The 25,618-nt window shown below is 38.5% G+C and overlaps 1 protein-coding gene across 1 annotated transcript in view; it reads left to right on the top strand.

Moving 5' to 3' along the window:
- Positions 1–17,126, top strand: part of LOC137295549 (dynamin-1-like protein) — a 77,903-nt gene extending 60,777 nt beyond the window's left edge. Inside the window, exons 12-15 of the mRNA XM_067826937.1 lie at positions 5,553–5,744; positions 7,863–7,920; positions 8,243–8,451; positions 16,771–17,126. Coding sequence (XP_067683038.1) covers positions 5,553–5,744; positions 7,863–7,920; positions 8,243–8,451; positions 16,771–16,827 — 516 coding nt within the window. The 3' untranslated portion in view covers positions 16,828–17,126. The remainder of the gene's footprint in view (positions 1–5,552; positions 5,745–7,862; positions 7,921–8,242; positions 8,452–16,770) is intronic.
- The last annotated feature ends 8,492 nt before the right edge of the window (positions 17,127–25,618 follow it).

Raw genomic sequence — 25,618 nt, forward strand, 5'->3', positions numbered from 1 at the left:
ATTTCAATTTCTCAGCAAACTTTCTCACTTACTCATGGTGTCGTGTAATCATAACTTTTAAACCATTCAGTACTCTCTATCCAATTTGTGCGTCTCCTTTAGCCTAATGACATAAATCAACTCTACCACCCAGGTACATCAATCCATACATTTGACATAGTCAAAACATATTCATGATGAGTATTTTAGAATTGTGGGGAATATTGATGAATTTGTGTTCTTGTTATTAACAAATCTGTTCATACTCACTTTCCACTACAGTCTGTTTGAGTTTGAAACAGACTGATGAATTGCAAATTTTATCATTGTACTGAATTGCCACAGAAATATAAATAGTGCACATGTTTATCATTTACTAATACCCAACAGCTTTCTTATATTTGAACATTTTCCGGACTCCACCAAAAAGTTATTTAAGAAACTATCATCACTGAAAATGTAAAAGTTGTTTTCTGTTGCAGCGGGTTGAAACAGCATGGTGGGTTAAATCTCAAAATCTATTCCGGGAGACCTGTTGGTTCCTCGTCTGTCATAGTGTCATAGTCACAACTTGAAGGGATGACAACTGGTGCCACAGTTGCCTGTTGTAAGCCATCCCGAGACCAGTAACCTTGTTCAATGACTGCAACTGTAAGTTCTACCTCGTTGACACGGTACCTCGTTGCCAAGTTTCAGTGGTGATTTTGTTAAGAGATTTCTTAACCAAAACACATGTCACATAATCTAAAAGTTGTGTTTGATCTGGCAACATCTCCTTTGACAATACCCCATATCATTTCAATGGGGTTAAAGTCACAGTGAAAGTGTGGAAGTCGCAGAATATCGTGACCCTTACTTTTTATGTAACTGTCAACTTTGTAGAAAGGTTCACCTTTGTGGGTTTTTATGATCTCATATAGCTGAGGCTTTGTTGCCTTTGAAGGCCATGCGATCTGAAATTTGTCGAGCCATGATATCATGTCACTTTTTCGACTGTTCAATGTCAGAGCTTTGCTGTCGGGGTTCTGCACACTGTGGTATGGGGTATTGTCGATTACGATAAAAGACTTCTCTGGTAGAGCTGGTACCAACTTGTTTTTAACCCATTCGAGGGACAACCGCACCATTCATCTCAGAATGGTAGTCTCTGTTTTCTGTGGACTTTGTCCCTGCATACCAAGTTGCAGCCGGGGAGAAAGCCTTTGCTGGAGCAACCAGCATGGAGAATAATTAGTCTCTCTCCTTTCTACGTGACCACTTATCATCCCCATCAGGTACCCAGTAACTGCTGGCAGTGTGCGAAGCATTGACTCAGGTCTCGTCGAAGTGCAGTGGCTCTAACCCTTCCTTGTGATTCTTCTTTATTACTATGAGAAAAATATTTTTCAAGCAAACGATATCAGGGCATTCATAGAAATTTTCTTATAACGATACTCTGAGGTTGTGTCATTGATTCAAATACTTTTTCAAATTTTTCTGAATAGCGCTTGTTGAAAGACTGTGTTAAGAGATTGTATTTTCTGTAAGTTGTATAATGAATTAAGTAATAATCATTATTGGGTCACAATGTTTAGAGTTTTGCATGATTGTTATTATGGGTCATTTTGTATCATAAATGTTCAGTGCATTTCGCACTGTGTCAGCAGGCTTTCAGGTAGGCAGCCAGTTTAAAAGTTACTTCCCTTTGAATGTGTGTTTTGGTTCGTAATGCATACTTTCGGGAGACTACAAGACTATTCTCTGTTAGTGGCTATGGTTGTATGTGCTCAAATGTTCTTAAATCAATGACTTTGTATATTGTGTTGACAACAGCGAAAACATACACAGATTAACTGGAGTACATAACTCTGCCTGCCTCCGTCAATGCTTGACCTACATAACCGCTGCCTGACCGCTTGTTGTGTTACATTCTGCATACATAACTGTTTCACATCAAGACTTCAGTGAGTTGACATTATATGTGACCCATTACTTTAGATTTGACTCAGTTGTATTGTACATGAAACGTCTCTTGTGAAATTTTTGTATGTTGATCCTGCTTGCTGAATACAAATTATTGAAAATTTCAGACTTCTCAGCATCATATTTGCTGGTTCTGAAGGGATTTCTTACACCTTTTGTCACAGCAAATTATTCACCGTAACAACTGCCTTACAAGGTTCTTTTGAAAGTTGTCCAAATGTTTTAATTTGTTTGATTTTGACTCGACCCCTACCTCCTTCGCATCACCCTCACAATGTTTGTGTTGCAGAACATTTGTCAGTACCCTTGCTGTTACCTCTGAAGCTTTGGATGCCCACTTACGGAATTTGTTAATGGCATGAAATGATTTGCCCCTTTTGGCTTCAGCAAGGAAAAAATCGTACATTTTCATCCTCAACTGTTTCATGTCAGCGTTCAACTTCATATTTCATCAGGCATGTGTATCCCATGCATGACGAGAGAGTGGCTGTTCCGTTTCTGCGGTTTCATCCCACAGCAGCAGATGACAACTTTTGTGTGTTTTAGTGATCATAGTTTCTTAAACAACTTTTTTAGTGGAGTCTGGAAAATGTTCAAATAGAAGAAAGCTGTTGGGTATTAGTAAATATTAAACATGTGAATGATTTATATTTCTGTGGCAATTCAGTACAATGATAAAATTTGCAATTCATTGATCTGTTTCTGACTCAAACAGAATGTACAAACTATTTTCATGAGGACAGGATAGAAGCGTCAGTGTATTGTGTTTCCAAGAGAAAGTATGATTGGTCATAGTGCTATGGGACATGACATTGGTATTTCATTTGCATTTATCGTGTTTGGTCATTTTCAGTATGCACTGTTGTCCTAAAAGTTTATGTTGTGATGGTATGTTTATATAACTAAAATAAAATGATCAAGGCTCATACTAATCTTATTTCAGTGTTTATATTAGTATTTATATGAAAACTGTTATCGTTTTTCGTATTTTTGTTCATTTCTTGTTTCCCTACATTTGGCCTATGCAGGTTGTGTTGTTTTTTGGAAAATGTCACTGACTGCATACACACAGGAGTATTTGTCTGAACTGAGCTCAAGATTACCAGCAACCTTTAATATGTTATTGGATTTTCTTCAGGTAGAACTTACAGTTGCAGTTAAGTTTTGAATCTAAGTTTTGAGAATTAGATAAGTCGCAGTAATATCAAGGCGTAAAATACATTTGTTGCTTTCTGCTCGTAAAAATGTCATGATATACAGTACATTGTATCTCCAGTTTTTCAGAACATTATTTTTTTGATAACAAGGAAAGTTCTATGGACATACAACTTCTTTGTTATTAATAGGAGTGAGTCATTTAAATTGTATTAATACCAATCCTTTCAGAAAAATGTTGTTAACCCCATTGATACCACAGAGACATGCCTCACCTCTTCAACCCTGTCCTTGAAATTCCTTATCATACAGTGTACACACACAGTTCTGTAATATCATATTCTGTCATTTAAGGCAGAGAAAAATTAAAAGTGGCTTCAAAAAATTAGGTGCATCATAACTAACACAATATTTTGCACAGTCATCATAAACTAATTGGAAATCCTGTCTCATCACTTTAACCTGTAGACCCTGTCAGTAATCCATGCTTGCTGTAAGAGGTGACAAACAGGAAAAGGTTGTCAAGTTTACTGCCTTGGTTGACATCTGTCATCAGTTCCAAGTTGTGCAGATCAGTGCTCATGCTGTTGATCTCTGATTGTCTGATCCAGCCTCAATTATTTACAAACTGACACCATATAGCTGGAATATTTCTGAGTGTGGCATTAAACATAACTCACTCACTTGCGCTTAACTTGTATGCATTTTGAAATTTTTCAGGCTGATATTTGAACTGACAATTGAATTACAAAATTCATATTTTTGTGATCACTGGTATGTCGTCATTAGATCCACAGTGATCATTCTGAAACGTCACTGATTGTGCTGGAATTGGTTAGAATGTTTCTGAAAGTATCCAGACATCAAATTTATGTTTCTGCCACATCTCAGCAATCGCAAAGATAACAGAGATGTTGCTCATTATATCATTCACTGGTTTTGTCCAACTTTACTATTTTCAGCTGCCAGGATACAGCTATGGTATTTGCATTGGCTTGACATTGACTTGGACAATAACATGCATTTAGATTTGCAGAGGAATTTTGCAAATGTATGTTAGATCATCTGAAGAACCAATTAATATTGTATAACCTTTCTGTCATTTGTTTATGCAGAAATTTCTAAAACTGATTTCAAATTCTTGATTACACAGGTGAATGACCTTCACTATCTGTTGTAAATATTCCAGAGAAAGGTGCTACAGCGTCTTGTAGCTCTCTTGTTCATAATAAAATTGATACTTTCTACAACTGAGGTCATTGGGTTGAAACAAATCTAAATCACAGAGTAATTATAATATTTGGCAGTGACTTCTTCAGTCAGAGGAGCTGTCAAGGTTTAATGTGAGCAAACGTACAGATAGGTGACGAATTGAATAATCATGTGAGTTAATTCATCATATGTTTGACCATTTATTTGTAATGTTTTGAATATCTGATTTGCATGCAGTGTGTAGTGGTTCACTTTTTTAGATACAGCTGTGCCCCATTTATCCGAACCTCAGATATCCGGAAAACTCGCTTTCCAAACGAAAATTCCTTAAAATGAATTCACAACGTTGTAAAATTATTCAGATATCCGGAAATCTGGTTTCCGTAACCGTACGGTCATTTTCACAGACAAAACACTAAGTTATGTGCATTTTTGTCTCGTATATCCGGATGGCGGAGCACCTGTATGTTTACACATGCGATTACTGTGGGGCTCCCGTGCCGTAACAAAGAAGTTGGTGGTCTTTGAAGCGTGAGAAGATTAATTACCTCTGAGTAGCAAGGTGACATTGAGTTAATTTTGAGGCGTGTCAATTTGTTGGTCACTATAATTAATTAATCCGGATGATCAAGCAAGCCTGGACAGCTGTGAGTGAAAAGACAATTGCTAACTGCTTTCATCATGTGGATATTATCCGATCAAATGAGGACCCACAAGTAGACATGGCCTTGTTGGAACTTCGTGATGTACTACGATCCTGTGCACAAGTTGCAACTGTGACTGTTTATGCCGATGATCTTGTGAATGTCGACAGTGACGAACTGACCGACGAAAGTCCTCTCGTTTTTCTATACAGCCATTGCAAAACTCTATGACTGATTTCTTCAAGCGAGCATAACTGCATGAACAGGTATGAGACATTGTATGCATTGATATTTGTTTATATGCACCGTAATCAATAAAGATTGTGTCTGATGCCTACTGTGTTCATTTCTTTGTACGTTTCTTATACATATGGCCTGTGATTCAGATATCCGAAAATTCGCTTAACCGGACAATTTCAATAAAAACACAAGTGTTCGGATAAACGGGGCACGACTGTAATTAAGATAGTGAAAAGGCCAGAGAATGATATCATTTCCTATAAGTGAGGGAATAGTTTTATGAGAGCTGTAAAGGCTGTGCTGAAAACCTGCAATATTTAATATAAAGAAAATGATGCTTATGATTTTCTTTGCAAGCAGAATGTTGCACTACAAGACAATATGAACGGTGGCACATGGAAGATATCCAACCTAATCAGGGGCAGTAGATTGGAGCTTTCAGCTGACAAACTGTCGGATCATGGGTCATCATCACTTCCAAGCAGTGGCCCCAACAGTGCAGTCCAGTCACCAGCCCGCAACAGGAAGGGCATCAACCTGCTCCCTGAAGTGGTGTGTATGTTGCAATAACATGTTGTGAGCATGAGTGAGAACATTCTGATGAAGTAACAACATCCTCCAAACCCCAACCATCACGATATTGCTGTGACAACATCCTCCATACTCCAACCATCACGATATTGCTGTGACAACATCCTCCACACTCCAACCATCACAATATTGCTATGACAACATCCTCCACACTCCAATCATCATGAGATTGCTGTGACAACACCCTCCACACTCCAACCATTACGATATTGCTATGACAACATCCTCCACACTCCAACCATCACGATATTGCTGTGACAACATCCTCCACACTCCAACCATCATGATATTGCTATGACAACATCCTCCACACTCCAACCATCACGATATTGCTATGACAACATCCTCCACGCTCCAACCATCACGATATTGCTGTGACAAGATCCTCCACACTCCAACCATCATGATATTGCTGTGACAAGATCCTCCATACTGCAACCATCACGATATTGCTGTGACAAGATCCTCCAAACTCCAACCATCATGATATTGCTGTGACAACATCCTCCACACTCCAACCATCACGATATTGCTGTGACAACATCCTCCAAACTCCAACCATCATGATATTGCTGTGACAACATCCTCCAAACTCCAACCATCATGATATTGCTGTGACAACATCCTCCAAACTCCAACCATCATGATATTGCTGTGACAACATCCTCCACACTCCAATCATCACACATTCGGATACTGCTGTGACAACATCCTCTATATTACTGGAATTCTTCTACACCCCAACCATAACACATACTTCTAAGCTGCTGTAAGACTAAGTCCATGGCTTAAAACACCTCTGCCATTTGTCCAGTAATATAATATATAACATATAATGTAATATTATTTTCTTGAGAAGCATGTAGAAGTTGGTGTTCAGGAATAAGACATAATGTTATGGATGTCAACATCTTGTTTATTGTTTTATACATTTCTGGGCTGTTCCTTGGGATATGGTGTTGTTACAGTGGATTAAGTAGGTTAGCGACAGAAGCCACCGAGTGTACAATGGGGTTGCTAATATTCTACAATATACAAAGACTGGGATGAGATACACAAGATATTGTGTTGATAGGTGATTGTCTTATTTATTTGTAATATTTCTTTGTGCATATTTCGTGTATATTCTTTGAGTTACTACCTTTTCAGTATCACCTCTGGTTAAGAAGGCACGTGAATGTGAACTGTTTTTAGCCAGCTTTTATGTTGGTAGAAACTGCTCATTGAATTCTGAGTCTGTTTTTAACAATGCGACCTCAGCATTTAGATAATTATTATTATTGGCTTTTAGGCAGCCATATACAGTGTAAGACCTATTTATGTTTTGTAAATAACATCCTTTACACACTGTCATGTTGCCAGCAGCCTGCTCATCAGATGTGACTTAGTCACTCAGGTGCTCATGTTGTGATTTGATAGAATGCCTTACATATTACTCGGAAGGCATGAATCATTGGTCATAATATCAATCACTGAAATGTACATGTTGAATCATCGTTTAGAGGGAATAGTTCTCAGTCTGACAACATCAAGAAAACAATCCTCTAGAATACACCAAAAGGTCAAAACATATGGAAGTTAATCGCTGCAGGGAACTTGTAGTGACGTCAGTTGAGTATGGAATTTTTTGTGATTGAAGTTTCCAAGTACTTTTTGTGTATACATGTCTCCCCTATCAAAACAGCCTGGGGAAGGGGAGAAAGAGAGAGAAAGAGAAAATGTTCACAATAATGCATTGCAAGAAAATACAATACAATATCTGATATTTCAAATTTCTTTCCTAACATTGGTCCATTTACCACTTACATTTATTTGGCCATCTGATCTAAAGCTTTTATGCGTAGGGAACTGAAACTTTGTACGATTGATCCCAGTCGATGGATCCCACAAATATTGTTCACATAAAATTATCTGTGTGTCAGCCCTTTGTACGGGTTGAACTTTTGTATTGTGAGGTTAAAATTTGGAACCCAGTATGATAAAGTTTTTAATGGCCAAAATTCGGCAATGACAGTTATATTAAGGTCACTTATGTGTAAATACTGACACATCTTTATGACATGTATGTTTCGATTGCAGCCTGAGCAACCTGTTATGAAGCTTTCGGCAAGAGAACAGAGAGACTGTGAAGTCATAGGTAACATAATGGCCACGTATTATCTTCTGTACCTGTTGAAAATTATGATGATTCTCTGACTGTCTCCTCACTGTCACAATTTAAACACAAGGCCACTAGCATTGTCTGTGAATGTATGCAGCTAAAGGCAGGGGGTGACCTTCCTGCTGAATATAATATTATGTACTGGCTGGTTACATTGATGTACTGATGATATACTAACGTAAAATGTGAATTCCTTTGTGAAGCATGGTGTGCTAGTGGCTAATCATATTAATGCACACATGAATCACGTGCTCACAATATGTATTTCACATTTTTTTTTTTGTGGTTGTCATGACAGAGCGCCTCATCAAATCGTACTTCCTGATAGTGCGTAAAAACACACAAGACAGCATCCCAAAGGCCATCATGCACTTCCTGGTGAACCACGTGAAGGACAACCTGCAGTCGGAACTGGTGTCCCAGCTGTATAAGAAGGAGGAGGTAACTCTGCTGGAGGAGTCAGACCACATTGCTGCACGCAGGAAAGAGGCACAGGAGATGTTGCAGGTACACAATCCTTAATGATGGTTAGGCCCTTATAACGACATATGAAATGATATGGACACTCATTGTTTTAAGAATAAAAAAATTCAGAATTTATAACTTACCTTACCCCATGGTTATGTGCACATTACCTTCCCTCATCCAATTCAAAGATTTTTCCTTATCTTGACTCATGCTTAATTGCTTACTCTCCTCTTCCTGGGGAAGGTAGTGGAACACCTGAAATCCCTTGAAGTTCCCTTATAAAAGAAGCGGACGTAAAATCACACTCACCCATGTATTACCTCCCTTTCCCTCCACATGGTCAGCTGACCGCCATGATACTTCACTCTCTCCCTATCACCCAACGAGAATGGCTGGAGGCACCTGGGGTCCGGTACACGGCAATAAGTCTTTTGTTCTTTTGGGCATTTTTAAACTAAATTTGTGCTGTATATGGTTTTTGGCTTGTATATGTTTGTTATTGTGATACAATTTTGTGATTTTTGTGTCTATTTCTGACACGTATTTCATCAACTGAGACTTTGTCTCAGTTGAGGAAATCGTGTTTTCAGTGCAGATTACGGCTGTCGGTGGTTGACCTGCACATACTTTGCCTGACATGTAAACCTTTATGTTCTGCTCATATTTGTGTATTTTGCATTAAATTGTCTGAAGCTTATTATATTTACGGTCTGTTCACAGACGTGCTAGAGATAAGCAACATTGGTTCACATTAGTCATGTCTAAATCTAGTGAAAGGTTGTGTCCAGGGTCGGGTGAGTCCCCTCCCAAGACTCAGAAGACACCGTCTGTTGAGACAGTTCAGATGAAGAAAATTAAGAAGTCGAAGTTGTCATCTGTATGAAGTCATTCAGGGAGGAGATAGTCCCCTTAGAAGAGGGTGGCGATACCACTCATCGAACATCGGCAACTAGATTGACACCGATGGTATTTTCAACAGAACACATCTCATCTACAACAGACATTGCAGATTCTGACTGCATTTACGGGCATCGTAGACAACTCTTCAACACAGTCGTCAATGCACGCACTGCGTGCATTCAACGGCAGCGTCTTCATGCAACAATTCACAACGCAGATGATGAACCTCATGGAATGAAGATTGGAAGAGGAAAGACGACTGCAATTGTCAACGATGATGACTGTGAATCAGCGAGAGCATTCATGTAGACCTGCACTCACGTCTGAGGATGAAGAGGAGGTGCATGCACGCATGCACTCCAGGAGATCCAGGTCCTGATCATCAGATCCCAGCATAGAGAAGGATGTACCCATGCCGAGTGAGTGGACTCACACGAGTAGTTATAGTTGGGTGAGTGAACTCGTCAGCAGAGAAGGTCTCCTTTAGACTCCCCTATTAACAGAAGACGTCGTATGCAGTCATCCTCCCCTTCAGATTCTGAAATCACATCATGGATCACAGATGGTTTAAACTTGGCTTCCCCATCTAAGGTTACAATGAGCTCAACACGTACAGGATGAAGAATGACAACATTGATACATTAACGTTTCTGCCTATAGCTCCCGTATCTACGAATCTTGAGTCATCAACTCAGCTTGCAGTAGATTTTACAAGGTGGAAGACTGGCGCAACTGGACAATACTACGAGGTAAACTTTTTTTCAGATTAGCTCTATCTAGAACCATAAATGAAACGCTCATCATGAAGTTTAGCAATCCAGTAAATGAGGAAGAGAGGATGAATTTGTCGGCACTCATTACACAGAGGAAGGCTCAGCAGTTTATGTCTAAACACCTAGCTTCTATCACTGCGGGGATTAATCTACTTCGTAGTCAGGGGCTCCTGTCCGTCATGTCATGGAGTGAGAACTTCACAAAGCCTTTGTATCAAACCTTACGGTCTGCACCTACGGTATTTGACGGAAGAATTGAATGAGTAGCAAGACTGGTTACTCAAGATTCAAGGGAAGTTATGATAATAAAATCCATTGACACTTTGACTTCTGTCCTGAAACAGACAAATCAACGATACACTAGCAAGTCCAAGTTTTCCAGGGTTCAAAGAGTGAGGGACAAGAAATTCAACGATAGAGGGGAGAAATCGTCTTCTTCATTTCGTTGCCCCTATGGAGGAAGTAAACGCTCGGACGTCAGGAAGATCATCTTGGGGCTTTGGAGGAAACAAACGCTTAAGATCAGGTTTGGAACGACTGGAGTCTTCCACCCCCAGCCGTTCCCATACAACCGTCTCAAGTGGGTGGATGTCTTCAACGCTACTGGGAAAATTTGGAAATCCTAAACAACAATTATGTCATGAATATTCTACGAGATGGCTACAAGATTCCGCTGGAGGATACACCACCACTCACAAAACTACCAACTCCCATCATCTACACAAACAATCAACTCGACAAGTTGACCAATGCTATATCAACACTGTTGCAGAAGGGAGCAGTACACAGAGTCTAATGCCTGAATTTTATTCCCCAATTTTCTTAGTCCCAAAGAGAAATTCCGTCTCAATAAACAGTTTCTACGGAAGCCAGAACATTTCAAGATGGTACGTCTTCCTCAACTAAGACTCATCATCAGACCGGCAGACTATCTAGCCAGCATAGATCTACAAGATGCATACCTGCATATCCTGATACATTGAGAATCCACGCCTCTGTCCTACTTGTCTAATGTCGTTCATCTCATCGTCGAACATATAGACAGCACCATCTTTTACTAGTTTGTCATAGTTCATGTGGGCCACTTTACCATCATTTTGTGCAGCCTTCGTGAAGGGGAAGAGTTGGGATCTAGCTCCACGCACTGTCTGAGTAAAAGTCTGCCGACTTTGAGAGAGTTTGGTTTTCAATAACATATTTTCCTCTTGGAGGACGGAGATTTTTTTATTATAGTCCTGGGCAAACTTGTCAAACATGTCATTCAGTTGAGTGATCTGATGTTGTATTGAGGCCAGCGTTACAGCGTTACCAGCAAGGTCAGTCAGTGTTGTGGTATTGGGGTCAGGGGTTATACACTGCCCAGACACATTTTGAACTGATAAACACAAATACGTCCCATATGGTATTGTTATACCGGGGTGCATGACATGGCCACGCTAACCTCATGGATTGAAACATCCAATTTTCACCCTCCATTCAACAATATCAACCACCATATTCGGTTTGTGTTTTATGTGTATTTTACCTCTGGGGATCTTGCACTGAGGAGAAAAATCTCACAGCAAAATCACAACAGCTGCCATGCTCTTGATCACATGATCACGTGGATCAATTATCTACACCTCAGGGGGCTACGCAGTGCTTTTTATCTGGATGACAGGATACAAGGGCATCAACGGAAGAGTCTACTCAGACTACAATTAGACTTCACGATCAGGCTACTAACACAACTGGGTTGGTTAGTAAATCACCTAAAGTCGGAATTGGAACCTCAACAAGATATCAAATTCCTCCGGATTCGTTTCATCACTACGTTGAATCAGATTATAGTTCCTTCTGTTAACACTTCAACAATGGCAGTGTCTACTAGGCCTTCTCACGTCGGTGCAAGATATGACAAGAGGAGGAAGACTGCAGTTGTGTCCCCTACAACAATTCTTGAATCTTCATCTCAACAACAGAGGACAGATTCTGCTCCCAGTCAGCCTGAAGCCTTGTCTGATGTGATGGACTCGCCGATCGAATGTCTGCGCAGGAACCTATGTGTTAGAGCCGGTATTCAACAACCACCTTTACGTAGATGCATCTCTACATGGATGGGGAGCTCATCTGAGAAACGAGGTAGCAGCAAGAATCTGGAACAAAGAGGAACAGGCTCTTCACATCAACCAGTTGGAAATGAAAGCGGTCATTCATGCCATCCACCACTGGTCGACAGTATTAAGAAACAAGTTATTAATGATCCACATGGACAACTCAACAGTAGCATTTTACATAAACAAACAGGGGTCAACAAGATTACTATCTCTACTACGCCTAACATTTCAACTGTTCAAACTAGTCGACAGTTTTATTTGAATCTTCAAGTAAAAGCATGTCACATACCTGGAGCCTGCAACATCATGGCAGACGCCTTATTTCGTCCCCTGCGTCCACCTCCAACAGAATAGATGCTGCATCGGGAAGCATTTCAACTAATCAGTCAAACTTTCGGATCACTGCAAATAAACCTATTTCCAACGAGATTCAACAAACAGACAACAACTTTTGTGCTGCCAGTACCAGATCCCTTAGCCTGGGGGAGTGACGCTGTCAGCATTCCATGAGAAGGAATAAACGCATACGCGTTTCCCCTCCAGTACTGTTACCAAAGGTCATCGAGAAAATTAGACAAACAAAGAGAATTTTGGTCGCACCTTACCGGCCAACGAGAGATTTGTTTCCAACTCTGGTAGAAGAGTCAGGACAACCAACTTTACAATTACCAGAGTGGAAGAATCTTCTCATTCATCCCCACACAAAGCAAATGCACGGCCAACCATTGGTATTTTGTATTCACGTATGGACCGTATTAATACTTGTCTGAAACGCAGAGGATATTTGCTGAGAGCAGCGAAAGCAGTCACCTTAGATTTATGCAAATGCACTTGCACACTTTATGAGTACACGATGCCATTTAGAAAGTGGTCAAATGCAACATATGTCATATTTGGGATTTCACTTTCTTAGTAAAGTACAAATTCTAGTACTTTTTTCGGTTGAGTCCCATCCGGGATTCGAACCCGCACCCTCAGAGTCAGGCACCTAATCGCCAGCACACAAAGTCAGCCGCCTAGCCCGCTCAGCCACCGCGACTTCCACAAAAATGAAAGTCGGACAACTGGTAGTCTAGACTGCGTACTTTGTGTACCCCTCTGATGAGTGTAAATTGGCACGGCTCCCACGGTACTAGAATTTGTACTTTACTAAGAAAGTGAAATCCCAAATATGACATATGTTGCATTTGACCACTTTCTAAATGGCATCGTGTAATCATAGCTTTCGGCCGTGGGAGCCGTGCCAATTTACACTCATCAGAGGGGTACACAAAGTACGCAGTCTAGACTACCAGTTGTCCGACTTTCATTTTTGTGGAAGTCGCGGTGGCTGAGCGGGCTAGGCGGCTGACTTTGTGTGCTGGCGATTAGGTGCCTGACTCTGAGGGTGCGGGTTCGAATCCCGGATGGGACTCAACCGAAAAAAGTACTAGAATTTGTACTTTACTAAGAAAGTGAAATCCCAAATATGACATATGTTACACTTTATGAGGACAAGTGGAAACGGTTTGAGACATACACCAGAAAAAAGGGATTTTCGGCGAACAAGGCAACTCATCCTCAAATAGCAGATTATTTATGGTATTTACATCAGTCTAAGGGTCAGAAGGGTTCTATATTATCTACATAGTTAGCTGCTCTCAGCTCAGTCTTCACCATGGGAACAGGGACCAAACTGTCTAAAGTACCAGAACTCATTGCTTTACTATGTTCATTCAAGTTGAAAGATCAACAACATAGATTTAGAGCTCCAGCATGGGATCTAAATATTGTACTCCAACATCTCACAAGTGATGCATATGAACCACTTGATCGAGCCTCAATTGAAATCTTCACTCAAAAGACACAATATTTACTTGCCCTGGCCGCAAGTAAATATCGGAGTTTCATGCTCTAGACTTTAATCAAACAAGCTTTGATACAAGTCACCATTTAGGTCTAAGATGGGATTTTGATAGCAAAGAATCAACCGGATAGACAGGTCCGTATACCGTCCTTGTCTTCAATCTTAGGACCACATGATACACAAGATTTATCATTATGTCCAGTGAGGGCATTGAAAATATACATTGCACGTACCAAGTCTAGAACACAACGGTTCAAGCACCTATTCATCCCCGTATCTACTGAGATACCCACGGAAGTATCCTGCAACACTATCTCAGTGTGGATCAGAGCTGTTATACTTAGAGCATGTAAAGCAGCAGGATAAGACCCAAGAGCCTCTAACCCACATGAAGTCAGAGCTCTAGCCTCTACACTAGCGCTACATGGGAATTGCTCGCTATCTACTGTTATGGAAGACTGTTTTGGGAAGTCAGATATGGTGTTTGCCAACCATCACCTGTGAGAGGAACGGAGGACGTGACTGGCATTCATCAGTGTGGACCCCTTGTCGTTGCTCAGCAACTAACAGTTCCCCAATGACGGTGACTTAACTCTTCCGATTTTTCACGTGACTTGTGGAAGCCAGATGCTCTGTGGAGTATATTGGTGGAAAGTCTATGCACACGTCTTGAACAGACTAGCATGAGTGATTATGAGTTTGTATTCATTATGAAGATAATTAATATGAGGAAAGGTCGCAACTAGCTTCGATTTTTTATCGTGATAATTACTTGCGTCAGAAGCCAACAAGACACTAGCTATTAGTGCCATCACGAACCAGTCAATGAAGCTTTTTCGACTGGATATGATTCCCCCAAAAAATCTACAATGAATATGAGAATAATAAGACTGAATTATTGCCATTACAAGTTCCTGTTATTGGACGTAATTTACAACAGACAGCAGAATCCAGCATGGTCTGACCCACCACCGTTTCCATCAGATTCTGTAAGCAATTAAGCATCAATCAGGATAAGGAAAAATATGTAATTTTCTGAATAAAATTGATATTTTACACTATCCTGACTCGTGGTGAAAGCCCCCCCAGCTGCCCCTCGCAGACACGCTGAATTCTTGTGTTCTCGTGTCAGGCGGCTATAGGAGAGAGTGAGTATCATGGCCGATCAGCTGACCAGGTGCACGGGAGGGGAGGTAACTCATAGGTGAATGTGAATGTTATATCCGCTTCTTTTAGAAGGGAACTTCAAGGGATTTCAGGTGTTCTGCTACCTTCGCCAGGAAGAGGAGAGTAAGCTATTAAGCATGAGTCAGGATAAGTATAAAATATCAATTTTATTTAGAAAATCACATATTGGAAAACATGATCAAAAAGTATCCCAATTGAATGCTGCCATGAAGCTAGTGACACATCAATCCCAAGGGCGAGTTTGAGGTGCTGGACGTTTAGGATATTATATATTTGCGTTATTTACTATATTTTTTTGTTCTTTGTGCTACGGTAATGTTTCCCTGTTGCATCCTGCTACCGTTGTATATTACAAAAAAATTCAACTCATCATTGGCTGTTTTTATTCTCACTGTATGGTTTTAAGTGGTGTGTTGTTTTGCTTTGTGTAGTTTTTGCAGAATCGCTTTGGCAGTATTAAGTACCTTCTTGGTTAGCTTGGGGTGTTTTTGTCGTCTCTTGAGTAACCCATGCTTGCCATAAAAGGCGACCATGTTTGTCATAAGAGGCGACTAATGCTGTCAGGTGGTCAGACCCGCTGACATGGTTGACACACGTCATCGGTTCCCACTTGCACAGATCGATGCTCATGCTGCTGATCACTGGATTTTCTGTACCATATAGCTGGAATTTAACGGTGTAAAACTAAACAAACTCACTCACTCACTCAATCGCTCGTGCTTTTGTTTTCTAACATCATACCTCATGAACTGTTGTACCCAATGGCTTCAAATCTGGTGTCAACCTACATTGGGGATTATGCAGATACCAGTTGATTTGGGTGACCTTGACCTTACTTTCAGGTCACAACAACCGTTGACCACTTTTCAAACTCTTGTTAGCGTAATATCTCACTCATCCTTAATTTTGCCTACAGCCTAAATTGGGTGATTGATTATTCAGACACTAGTCATTCACACATCTTGATTCACACACTGTGATTTCCACTGAGCGGGTTAGGCAGCTGACTTTGTGTGCTGGCGATTAGGTGCCTGACTCTGTGGGTGCAGGATCAAATCCCAAATGGGACTCAACCAAAAGAGTACTAGAATTTGTACTTTACTGAGAAAGCGAAATCCCAAATATGACATGTGTTGCATTGGACCACTTTCTAAATGGCATTGTGTAATCATACCATGGTGGTAGCTAGCAATATTAAGAGCTAATTGGATCAAAACATGTTTAGGAATGAATGTAGTGAAAATGACAGTTATTTGCTTTTTAGTGAATTCTTGGAATGATGTAATCAGAGGAAACACCTCTTCTAAACTGCCAATCAAGCAGAACATCTTCTTTGGTTTGGTTGATATTTATTACTGGAAAGAAGTCATGTTATCTTGCTTTTGCACATTATCAAAAGTATCGGGCACATTGGATAGATGAGAGTTATGAGAACTTGTGAGGAAAATATAGAGATTCTCAGTTTCAGCTTTGATGACAGTTGAAATAAAGGATGTTTTTAAGAGGTAATCTTTGAATTGTTAACAATGATAAGTTTTTAAAATTTTTGTTTCAGGCACTGCAGAGATCTAGTCAGATAATAGGAGAAATACGAGAAATTCATTTATGGTGATACTTGTGAGCTTGGTAGCAGTAGAGACTAGACTCCACGTACAGCTGCATTCTCAGTGTGGATACTGGCAGTGTTGCTGATGCTATCTACAGGGAAGAACATACTAAGGATGTGATCAGATTCACCTGTTTCTCTGAGAAGCATATTGATACAAACAAGTTTTGTGCAGCATCTCAAGTGACCTACTGTTACATCATTCGTGGCTGTGATTTCATTCACACTGTATTCAGTTCTCTTGATATGTTTGTATGAGAATGTTGTAACTTCAGTTTTCTTGTATAAATTTTGGTATGAATCCCCTTCAACTACTCATATTTTTATGAATGGAATTTGCAACCATTCAGGTAACATACAAGAGAAATGTATGCTTTTGAATGTTGTTAAAAACAAATGTAATTCAGCCCCACCCACATTAGGACTTCTTCAGTTGCTGAGCCAACATTTACACTTTCACAAATAATGCTGCAGTGGAGCAGGAAACCTACTATGTGAATGTTTCATGTTGTCATTGGATGTTCATTCATATTTGCAAACTACAGCATTGGTTTACTGTTGGAGAAGATGGGTCAGTGAATCAGAATGAAGTTTACTTTGATTATTGTTATTGTTAAATGGCAGAAAGCTATTTTTTTTTTATTTTCATTTCTTATTTTATTTTTAATTCTGGGAGTGGGGGGTCCTATTTATGCTGTGAGGTTTCTAATCCGATCATCTCTATCATGAAATAGAAGACACATACTAACAACCCACGAGATATGATAAAATTAAAAACCATGAGTTAAACAGAAATTTGCAGTAGAAGATTTTCCATTGTATGTTTATGGAAGTGGTTTTAAATAGTTTGGATTCTCACTTCATTTGAAAACATGAAATCCATACATATCCAGGGATGAGAGTTTAATGTATTTGATGGCACTGGTGTCATTCATGATACATGTTATATTGATTCAGCTGACACAACTCCAAGGATGCCCATCTAATTTTCTCTTCTTTCACTCATACCCTGCATATGTGACTGATATCTGATTAAAATGGTATAATGATTTTAGTGATTGCTTCTGATGCGGAACATGATATCACAGGCATGAAGATTTAGCATTGAACAAATGGTACATTGTAGTAAATTGTATCCATTAATGATTGTTTTACATGGTAGTTCATGTTGAAATTCAGATTTCTTGATGTTCAATCTCCTTGTAAATCAGGATTTGTAAATTTTATTCAATCAGTATTTGATTTTTAAAATAAAAAAAAAAATTCTTGAAGTATCACATGTCTTATATTGCCTTGAAGAAATAGTAACAAGAAAAGGTTTCATATTTCTTGTGAGTGGAGTAGGGTAACACCTACGGGTGTAATGGAACAGTCCACAGTCTTGTGAGTAAAGTAGGGTAACACCTACGGGTGTAATGGAACAGTCCACAGTCTTGTGAGTAAAGTAGGGTAACACCTACGGGTGTAATGGAACAGTCCACAGTCTTGTGAGTAGAGTAGGGTAACGCCTACAGGTGTAATGGAACAGTCCACAGTCTTGTGAGTAAAGTAGGGTAACACCTATGGGTGTAATGGAACAGTCCACAGTCTTGTGAGTAGAGTAGGGTTACACCTACGGGTGTAATGGAACAGTCCACAGTCTTGTGAGTAGAGTTTGATTATTTGTGAATAGAACTTTTTTGTGATTCAGTGATGACCTGTTTTCGCTATCCTATCAATTACTATCAAATATAATAACAGGTTTGTCACTTAGAGGTTTGATTGTGCTTATTGATTGAAACGGGTTTTTTTGTCATTCAAGAAAAGGATTGGGGACAAGTTCTCCACCAGAAGTTAACTAAGAAAATGTTTGTTTGAGAGATATAGATATGTACTTATTTGAAAAAAATCTAATTTTCAGTAAATGAAAGACCAACATTGTCATTTAAGACAAGATTAATACGAATCCATTGTTCTAATTTTAACAATACTTTCTAAAGCTTGTAACAGTTTGTCTTTGAACAACAGTCAGTGGACATTCTTTGAAGTAAGGTATTATCACCTCCATGGCAACATTAACATTTATTCTAAATAAATAAAAAGGGTCACAATTGAGCGAATATTAGTCCACATTGGAACTGCTGATGGAATAAAAGATTATGTAGATTACCTCAGTCAATCATGGAGAAAAACTGGTGTTGTTTTAGTTAAAGGTAGCATGCAACCCAAAAACTCAACATAACTAAAACACTTATTCATGATATATAAAATGCATATAAACCAAATTATAAACGTATGATTGTAAATCAAAAGTGCAATTTTTTTTACTTGGATTTACCTCCCTTGAAACGAAACAGCCATGATACCAAACCCAGTCAGAGCCGGTGGGTGTGCACTCAAGTGTAACAAACCATTTTCATTGGCCACTGGTTAATTTGCCAATATGCCCAGCCAGCTCTTTATGTATGGCTCATAAGCCAAATAGGTGTTAAATGCAATATGGTCAGTGATTGAAGTTATGTATTGCATATTGCCACTGGCAGACAGACAGACAGACAGACATATAGATGTCAATATACCAGACATTGAGTTTCCTCTGTGACAGAGTCTGCTTATCACAATAAACATGTTTTGTCTTTTTATGTAACGAGTAGATTATCTACTTGTTTGTATACACAACCATGATTAGACTACTGCTCACGACCTCATACTGTGGGCAAGCATACTGTTTTAAGCTCTGCAAACCTATTCACTGCGCATGCATTATGGGCACAACGCAGCATAGCCGTTGAAACCACTTTTTCACCCAGCGCGGGGGGAAATTTAGTGAATTATTTGAACTCCGATTTCCCAGGCTTTTTTCATTGCGTTTTTTTTTCAACTTTATAGGTTGAATTGACATTTTTGGTGATTTGTTTTGGCAAGTGCATACCGAAAGATATTAGAATCTGCAAAGTTGTGTTTTATGTTACATGTGACCCTTAATGGCTTTAATTTCTGAAATGTTCCAATCATTTTAGATGTCTTTTGGACAATGTTTACAATTTGATGATGCCATTAATTCAAATTAGTGTCCTTTTGGTCATCTTTCAAAGTAAACAATATAGTTTCATTATTTTTTTTTCTTGTGTTTTTGATTTGGACTATTCCCAAGGTGTAGGTTACAGATAGTAGCTAATCTGTTCATTGAACTGTAAATAATGTTGTTCTAAGGCATGTGCAAACTGCCCGTTTACATGGTCATGAGAGGACACCCTGTCACTGCATGTGTTTGTTGCCTCCAGTGATGACACCAGAATGTTTTCATGAGACTTCTTTGTGATTTTCAAAATATCAGCCTCAACATCTATTAATGACAATCACACAAGCATAATGATATTTGGTATTAGTTTAATTCCATCAGACTTACCTGTTTCATTTTTGGGTTTTGATTTTTAAGAGTTTTTTTGTGACATAATGAATTTTGAACTTCTTTAGACTTTTACGTTTGGTTTTACACTAAATATGATTGAGCAACCATCTCTATCAGGGTCTGTTTCATGTGTTTGCCTGAATGTTTCCCTCAGGTTTTTGCAACAACAGGCTTATTTCACCTGATATACTTTCTCAATTTTTCGGGGTAATATTGCTAGTTAACATGATAAAATGTGTCAGGTGGACATCATGGTTAGTCTGTATTTGGTATACACAACAAGTTCATTCTTACAGGTTAAATCTCATATACATGATCCTGAACTTTGGGGTGAACTCAGTGTAAGGTCAGTGTCCCGTTATAAGAAACTGCATTATGAAACTTTCATATTAATCTCTGAAAAATTCAGATATTTTCAAACCGTTGCTCTATCTAATGATTATTTCCTGCTCAATATTTTTAATATCGGATGCAGATGAAAGCCTGATAGATTTATGAAATGAATTGGAGAATACATGTTTGATTTCATGACATTGAAAGTGAAGGTCAATCATTGGAAGAAACAAAACTTGAGATTTTATGATTAGAGTTTACTGCACCTTATGTACATGATGGCCAGACAGGTCACGGTTGAGATTAAATGTCAGTACTACCAGACTGAAAATTGGTTTCAAGTGTATAATGCATTGCCATGTGTATTTTGCCAACTTGTAGTGATGATATTTAATGGGAAGTAATTCTGTAAGTATTTCAGCAATGTTATATTCCAAGTTTCTACTGCATGAGAACATGTGTTTTACAAGAAGGTGAATTATAAAACTAGATATGTTCATAGCATTGCTATCAAATTAGCTTTGTTGACACATGAGCATTCTTGCTTAAAAATCATTTTTCATTGGTCATGTCATTGAATTCTCACCTGATGTCAGTATCAAAGTGGTTTATGTGTTACTCAGAGGAAAGTTTTGGTGCATTCAGTAATTGTAGAATGAGGTTGTGTCCGTATTGATATGTAATACATTTAATGAATATTTTTGACTGATTTATGTTTTACAGACATTTATGTTTCGCTAAAATGCTCTAATGGAGCATAAAAATCAAAGTTGTAAGAGCACAGTTATCAACATAATTGGAGATGCAGTGGATACAGGACACAGAACCTGACCTCAGACATCTTTACAAAAATGCTTTGTAAGTTTATTTGTATGAATGGTAACATTCCATTAGTTGACTGAAGCTTCTTTAAGACATCATGATCATAGACTGTAGGTGATGATAAGTTACTGCACCAGGCGAAAGTAATGGTTACAGAAACATTAAGGAATGGACATTATGTCATGAGGACAAAAGTCAAGGTCACTAAAAATTTACTCATGAAGTATTAAAGGGGCACTGATGCGGAGCGAATATTGTTTCTCACCAACGGTCTAATTACGGAACCAAACTGCAAATTGGTCAGCGCCCGCTCCTTCGACCGTGACGGACAAAGGAACTGGGCTCCTGTCCATATTAGCAGAATTCCTTCACCCAAAAAGGTCAGGAGGCCGGATGCCCATCATATGCCATTATTTAAAAATATCCATGGTATTCCTTGTCTGATCGTAACAAAATATCCCAGCAGTGTAGTTTTTTTCGGATGCTTGGATGGTATAGTTACTCAATTTGATCCTATTTCTGTGTTTTTAACCTCGATATTTAATCATGTTACATGAAAATATGATGTCTACAGGCATGTAGCAAGCCATTTGTTTCACTCCGGAAGATTGCAAAGCTTCATATTTAGGTAATTTTGAGTGTTGGTTCAGCTGTGATAGCAAATATCATACGTAAATTTTGGTAGCTATGGTAGCTACAATGGTTTATTATTTATGGTAATAAAAACACACAGTTGATTTATTTGAATTTGTAAACAATAAATGACGACTTTGCCTTTGGTGGAGAAATCTGAAAATTTTCTTACGTAAAAAAACCCCCCTTATTTCACCTATTTACCCAAGTACACAGCAAATGCCTGTATGTATTACTTATGTAAGGAAATTCTGTTGGTATCCTCAAAACAGTTTCGGCCCATAAGTGTTTTCAGGCTGCATGCGACACAGAGATTACATCTTCCTTGCTGTAACTCGCGTTTGATGGTGTAAACCTACACGTGTTAATTGTCATCATTCTCCGGATGGTCAATTAATGAATTTATGACAGGTATAATTAGTAGTAACACCACTCAGGTTACTCAACAAAGGTTCCCATTTGGCATTTCTCCTGTCTGGAGTAAATACTCAACATTATAAATTAAAGTCTGTAATGGCAAATGTATTGTATGTTATGTAATATGTGCATGTAAGTGAGAGGGTTTATCAGCTTAGTTACAAAAACAAACATCGATCAAAGGATTAACCGATAACACACTGATTGTTTAATTACTTTTGTCAAAAGGTAGTGCGTGTAGATGACTACACCCTGTCGTAAAGTGCGATTGTAAAAACAACATCCTCCCTTCAAAGAATTAACCACCCTTGCGTTGATTGATTGATTGCTCATTATAGGTTAACTAAATTACTTAGAATAGCGGACATCATACAATTAGTTGCCAGGTGTGCTATCTTGGGTGACCAGTGAGAGGTTTATCAGGTTTTCACCAACGAAAGACGGTGTGTTACTTTTTCGCAAATTAGACAGTTGTGTAAGACGTGCGACACAGAGCAGGATTATTTACCAGCTGCAGATGAATGGAATATGATTTCTTTTACGTGGATATTGATGGATACATTCCTGAACAAGGTAGTAGCCTGACATTGTTGCTATAAAATTAGTCTGTTTTAAATTCATTATTTGCATTTTGTTTTAATTTATTTGTTGTAGCATTCAGCAGAATCGATATGACAGAAAACACACACTAGATCGCGAATGTGTGTGAAATAGGATCCACATTGGCAATCTATACAATGTATAAATGTTGCTGTTATGTTAGAAATTTACTATGAGTATAAGCAGACCGTGTGTTCTTTTATTAATTTTCAAAATCATACAAACATGACAATAAACTAATTAGGGTTATGAGACAAAATATAGAGACTTACATTGGCTTCGGTATTTTCCCGTCCTAATAGTTTTTTACCATTTCTACCACTGGCAGATGATTAATCTTCAAAGTGTTTCATTTGTTTTCATAATACATTTGTAATGAAGTAAAATGACTTCACCTCAGTTGATCTGTCTATAATTAAACTATCAGTTGCACATACGGACTGCGCAGCAGAGGTCACGAACCAGTCATGAATTCTGGGATATCATCCGGGTACTCACTGGAGAAAAACAATAACAAAAGTTTACACCCGTCCACGGAAATTGCTCTGCATCAGTGCCCCTTTAATGTTTTTATCCCCAAACCTGACATTTGATGTATTCTTTAGGCTTGACATTAAGGTGGTTGTAATGTGTACTTAATGCCTGTTACAAAGCTTTGCATCAAAATGGAATTATAAAGTATGTACTCTCATTCATAAAAAGTAAGAAAGACGTTACGGTTGTATACTGCTAAAATGATGGACAATATCACATGACCTTCCTTGTTTCCCTCATCAGTTCATTTGGTTTGTTTGCTTATATTATTGATATGCTCTAACAGATTTTAATGAGTTTGAGCTTTTGAGGTGTACCCATTTTGTTGCACATCATTTGTGAAATGGTGTACCATACAAATGTAGCCAACTTCATGCCTGAAGAAGCGTATGTGCAGGAGTGGATATATGAATTGAAGTCATCACCCTTCACAAGAACAACATAGGCTTTCACTCAAAAGGTTTTGGCAAAATATGTTGCTACATGTTTTGTATAAGAGTGTTTAATCCTGTGCAGAGTGAGATTCAGTGAGTGTGTCTGTAATCCAAAGATGTGTGTAATATTGACATAATATTATTGTTCACACAAATCTTGTGGTGGTGCTTTGGGTTCCCTGGTAACCATTAATGGGATTTGTTCGCAAGTGTTACTTTGAAAAGAGTCATAGTCCTGAAAAATGGTGTTGATATTTGTAATGCATTATGATGGATCTGGCTTATCAGGTTAGGTTTTCACTTATTTCTCTCTACATGAAATAGAATATATTGACTAACCTGTAGTGCTTGTTGTAATCAAATGTGTGCACATTTTTGCATAAATGGTAATACTCATTTTGATGTTGTTATTGAGTCATTTCTAGCAATGATTAGCATGAATATATTATAACAATACCTAGAAACTGTGTCTTCAAAGGGTTCATGGTAAGGGTTCTAGTTCACCTGACAAAGTCAAATGAAGTTTTTGTCATTACATGTTTCGTGTTCATTACAGTGATCTTGGCTTAGGAGTCTCAACATTTCAACAATTTTTTTGAAAAGTTACCATTTAGATTCTTTTTTCATCATGACATGGACATGAAGCAAGGACTATGTGGCGAAACGGATTAGTGTCATTTGTTTGTCCCGACTTTTATTTTAGCCATTCCGAGGCTTTTCTTTCTGTATCATGAACTGACAGAAGTTTAATTAGAGCATGTGTTACAGCCATATTGAAAATGTCAACATTAGTTCACCTGCCAGAAGTAAACATTCGGCCTTTATATACAGTTATAGTCACAATTTACCATGGTAGAAATAATGTTAGTTTGCTCCTTTTTATATTAAGACTCTCTTGAATATGCATGTTTAATGGAAATAACTACTATCTATTCAGCTTATTGCTGCTGCACTTTTTGATGTGCTGTAGAATACCTGAAATATTTAGGTGGGCTTCAGATCCTTGTGGCTTCATCTTTTTTATTTGTGTGGTTTTTTTATATAAATTTGTGTTAACAGACAATTTTTGTGCAAATCAAATATATTAATGTCAATGACTGATATCTCTTCATGAAGCTGGTGATGTTAACACGTTGACAGCCTCTCACGAGTATACTTGTAATATCAGTTCTAGTGGAATTTGCCACTACGATTTACTGTAAACATGATATTAATGCGCCACAAATTTAATGCAAGTGCGAGGGTCTAGTCTAAAATGCGTCATGAAATTAATGTGAGTTCATGGAATCTGTGTTGGATAAATTGTGACACTCTGAATCTTTGATGTTTAATTTCTTTTCACATTTGTTATTTACCAAATAACATGATGAGAGCTTCTTTAGCAATGAATGGAAACGAGCTGACGATGTTTTGATTTCACTGCCATGGTTGAGCATGTGATTGCTTGCTACTACTTGTCTTGTGACAATATTTATAAATGTAATCCGACTTGAAAACCTTTAAAGGTGAGCCAACATCGCAAAATGATCCTGTGTGGTTGGAGAATGTTCGGTCTGGCTGATGTGCTTGAGTGACATTAAACAATGACCAGTTATTGTTACCAGTGATAACTGCATGTGTCTTGAGATACCTT

Source organism: Haliotis asinina, chromosome 9, assembly GCF_037392515.1.
Source record: "Haliotis asinina isolate JCU_RB_2024 chromosome 9, JCU_Hal_asi_v2, whole genome shotgun sequence".
Lineage (NCBI taxonomy): Eukaryota > Metazoa > Mollusca > Gastropoda > Lepetellida > Haliotidae > Haliotis > Haliotis asinina.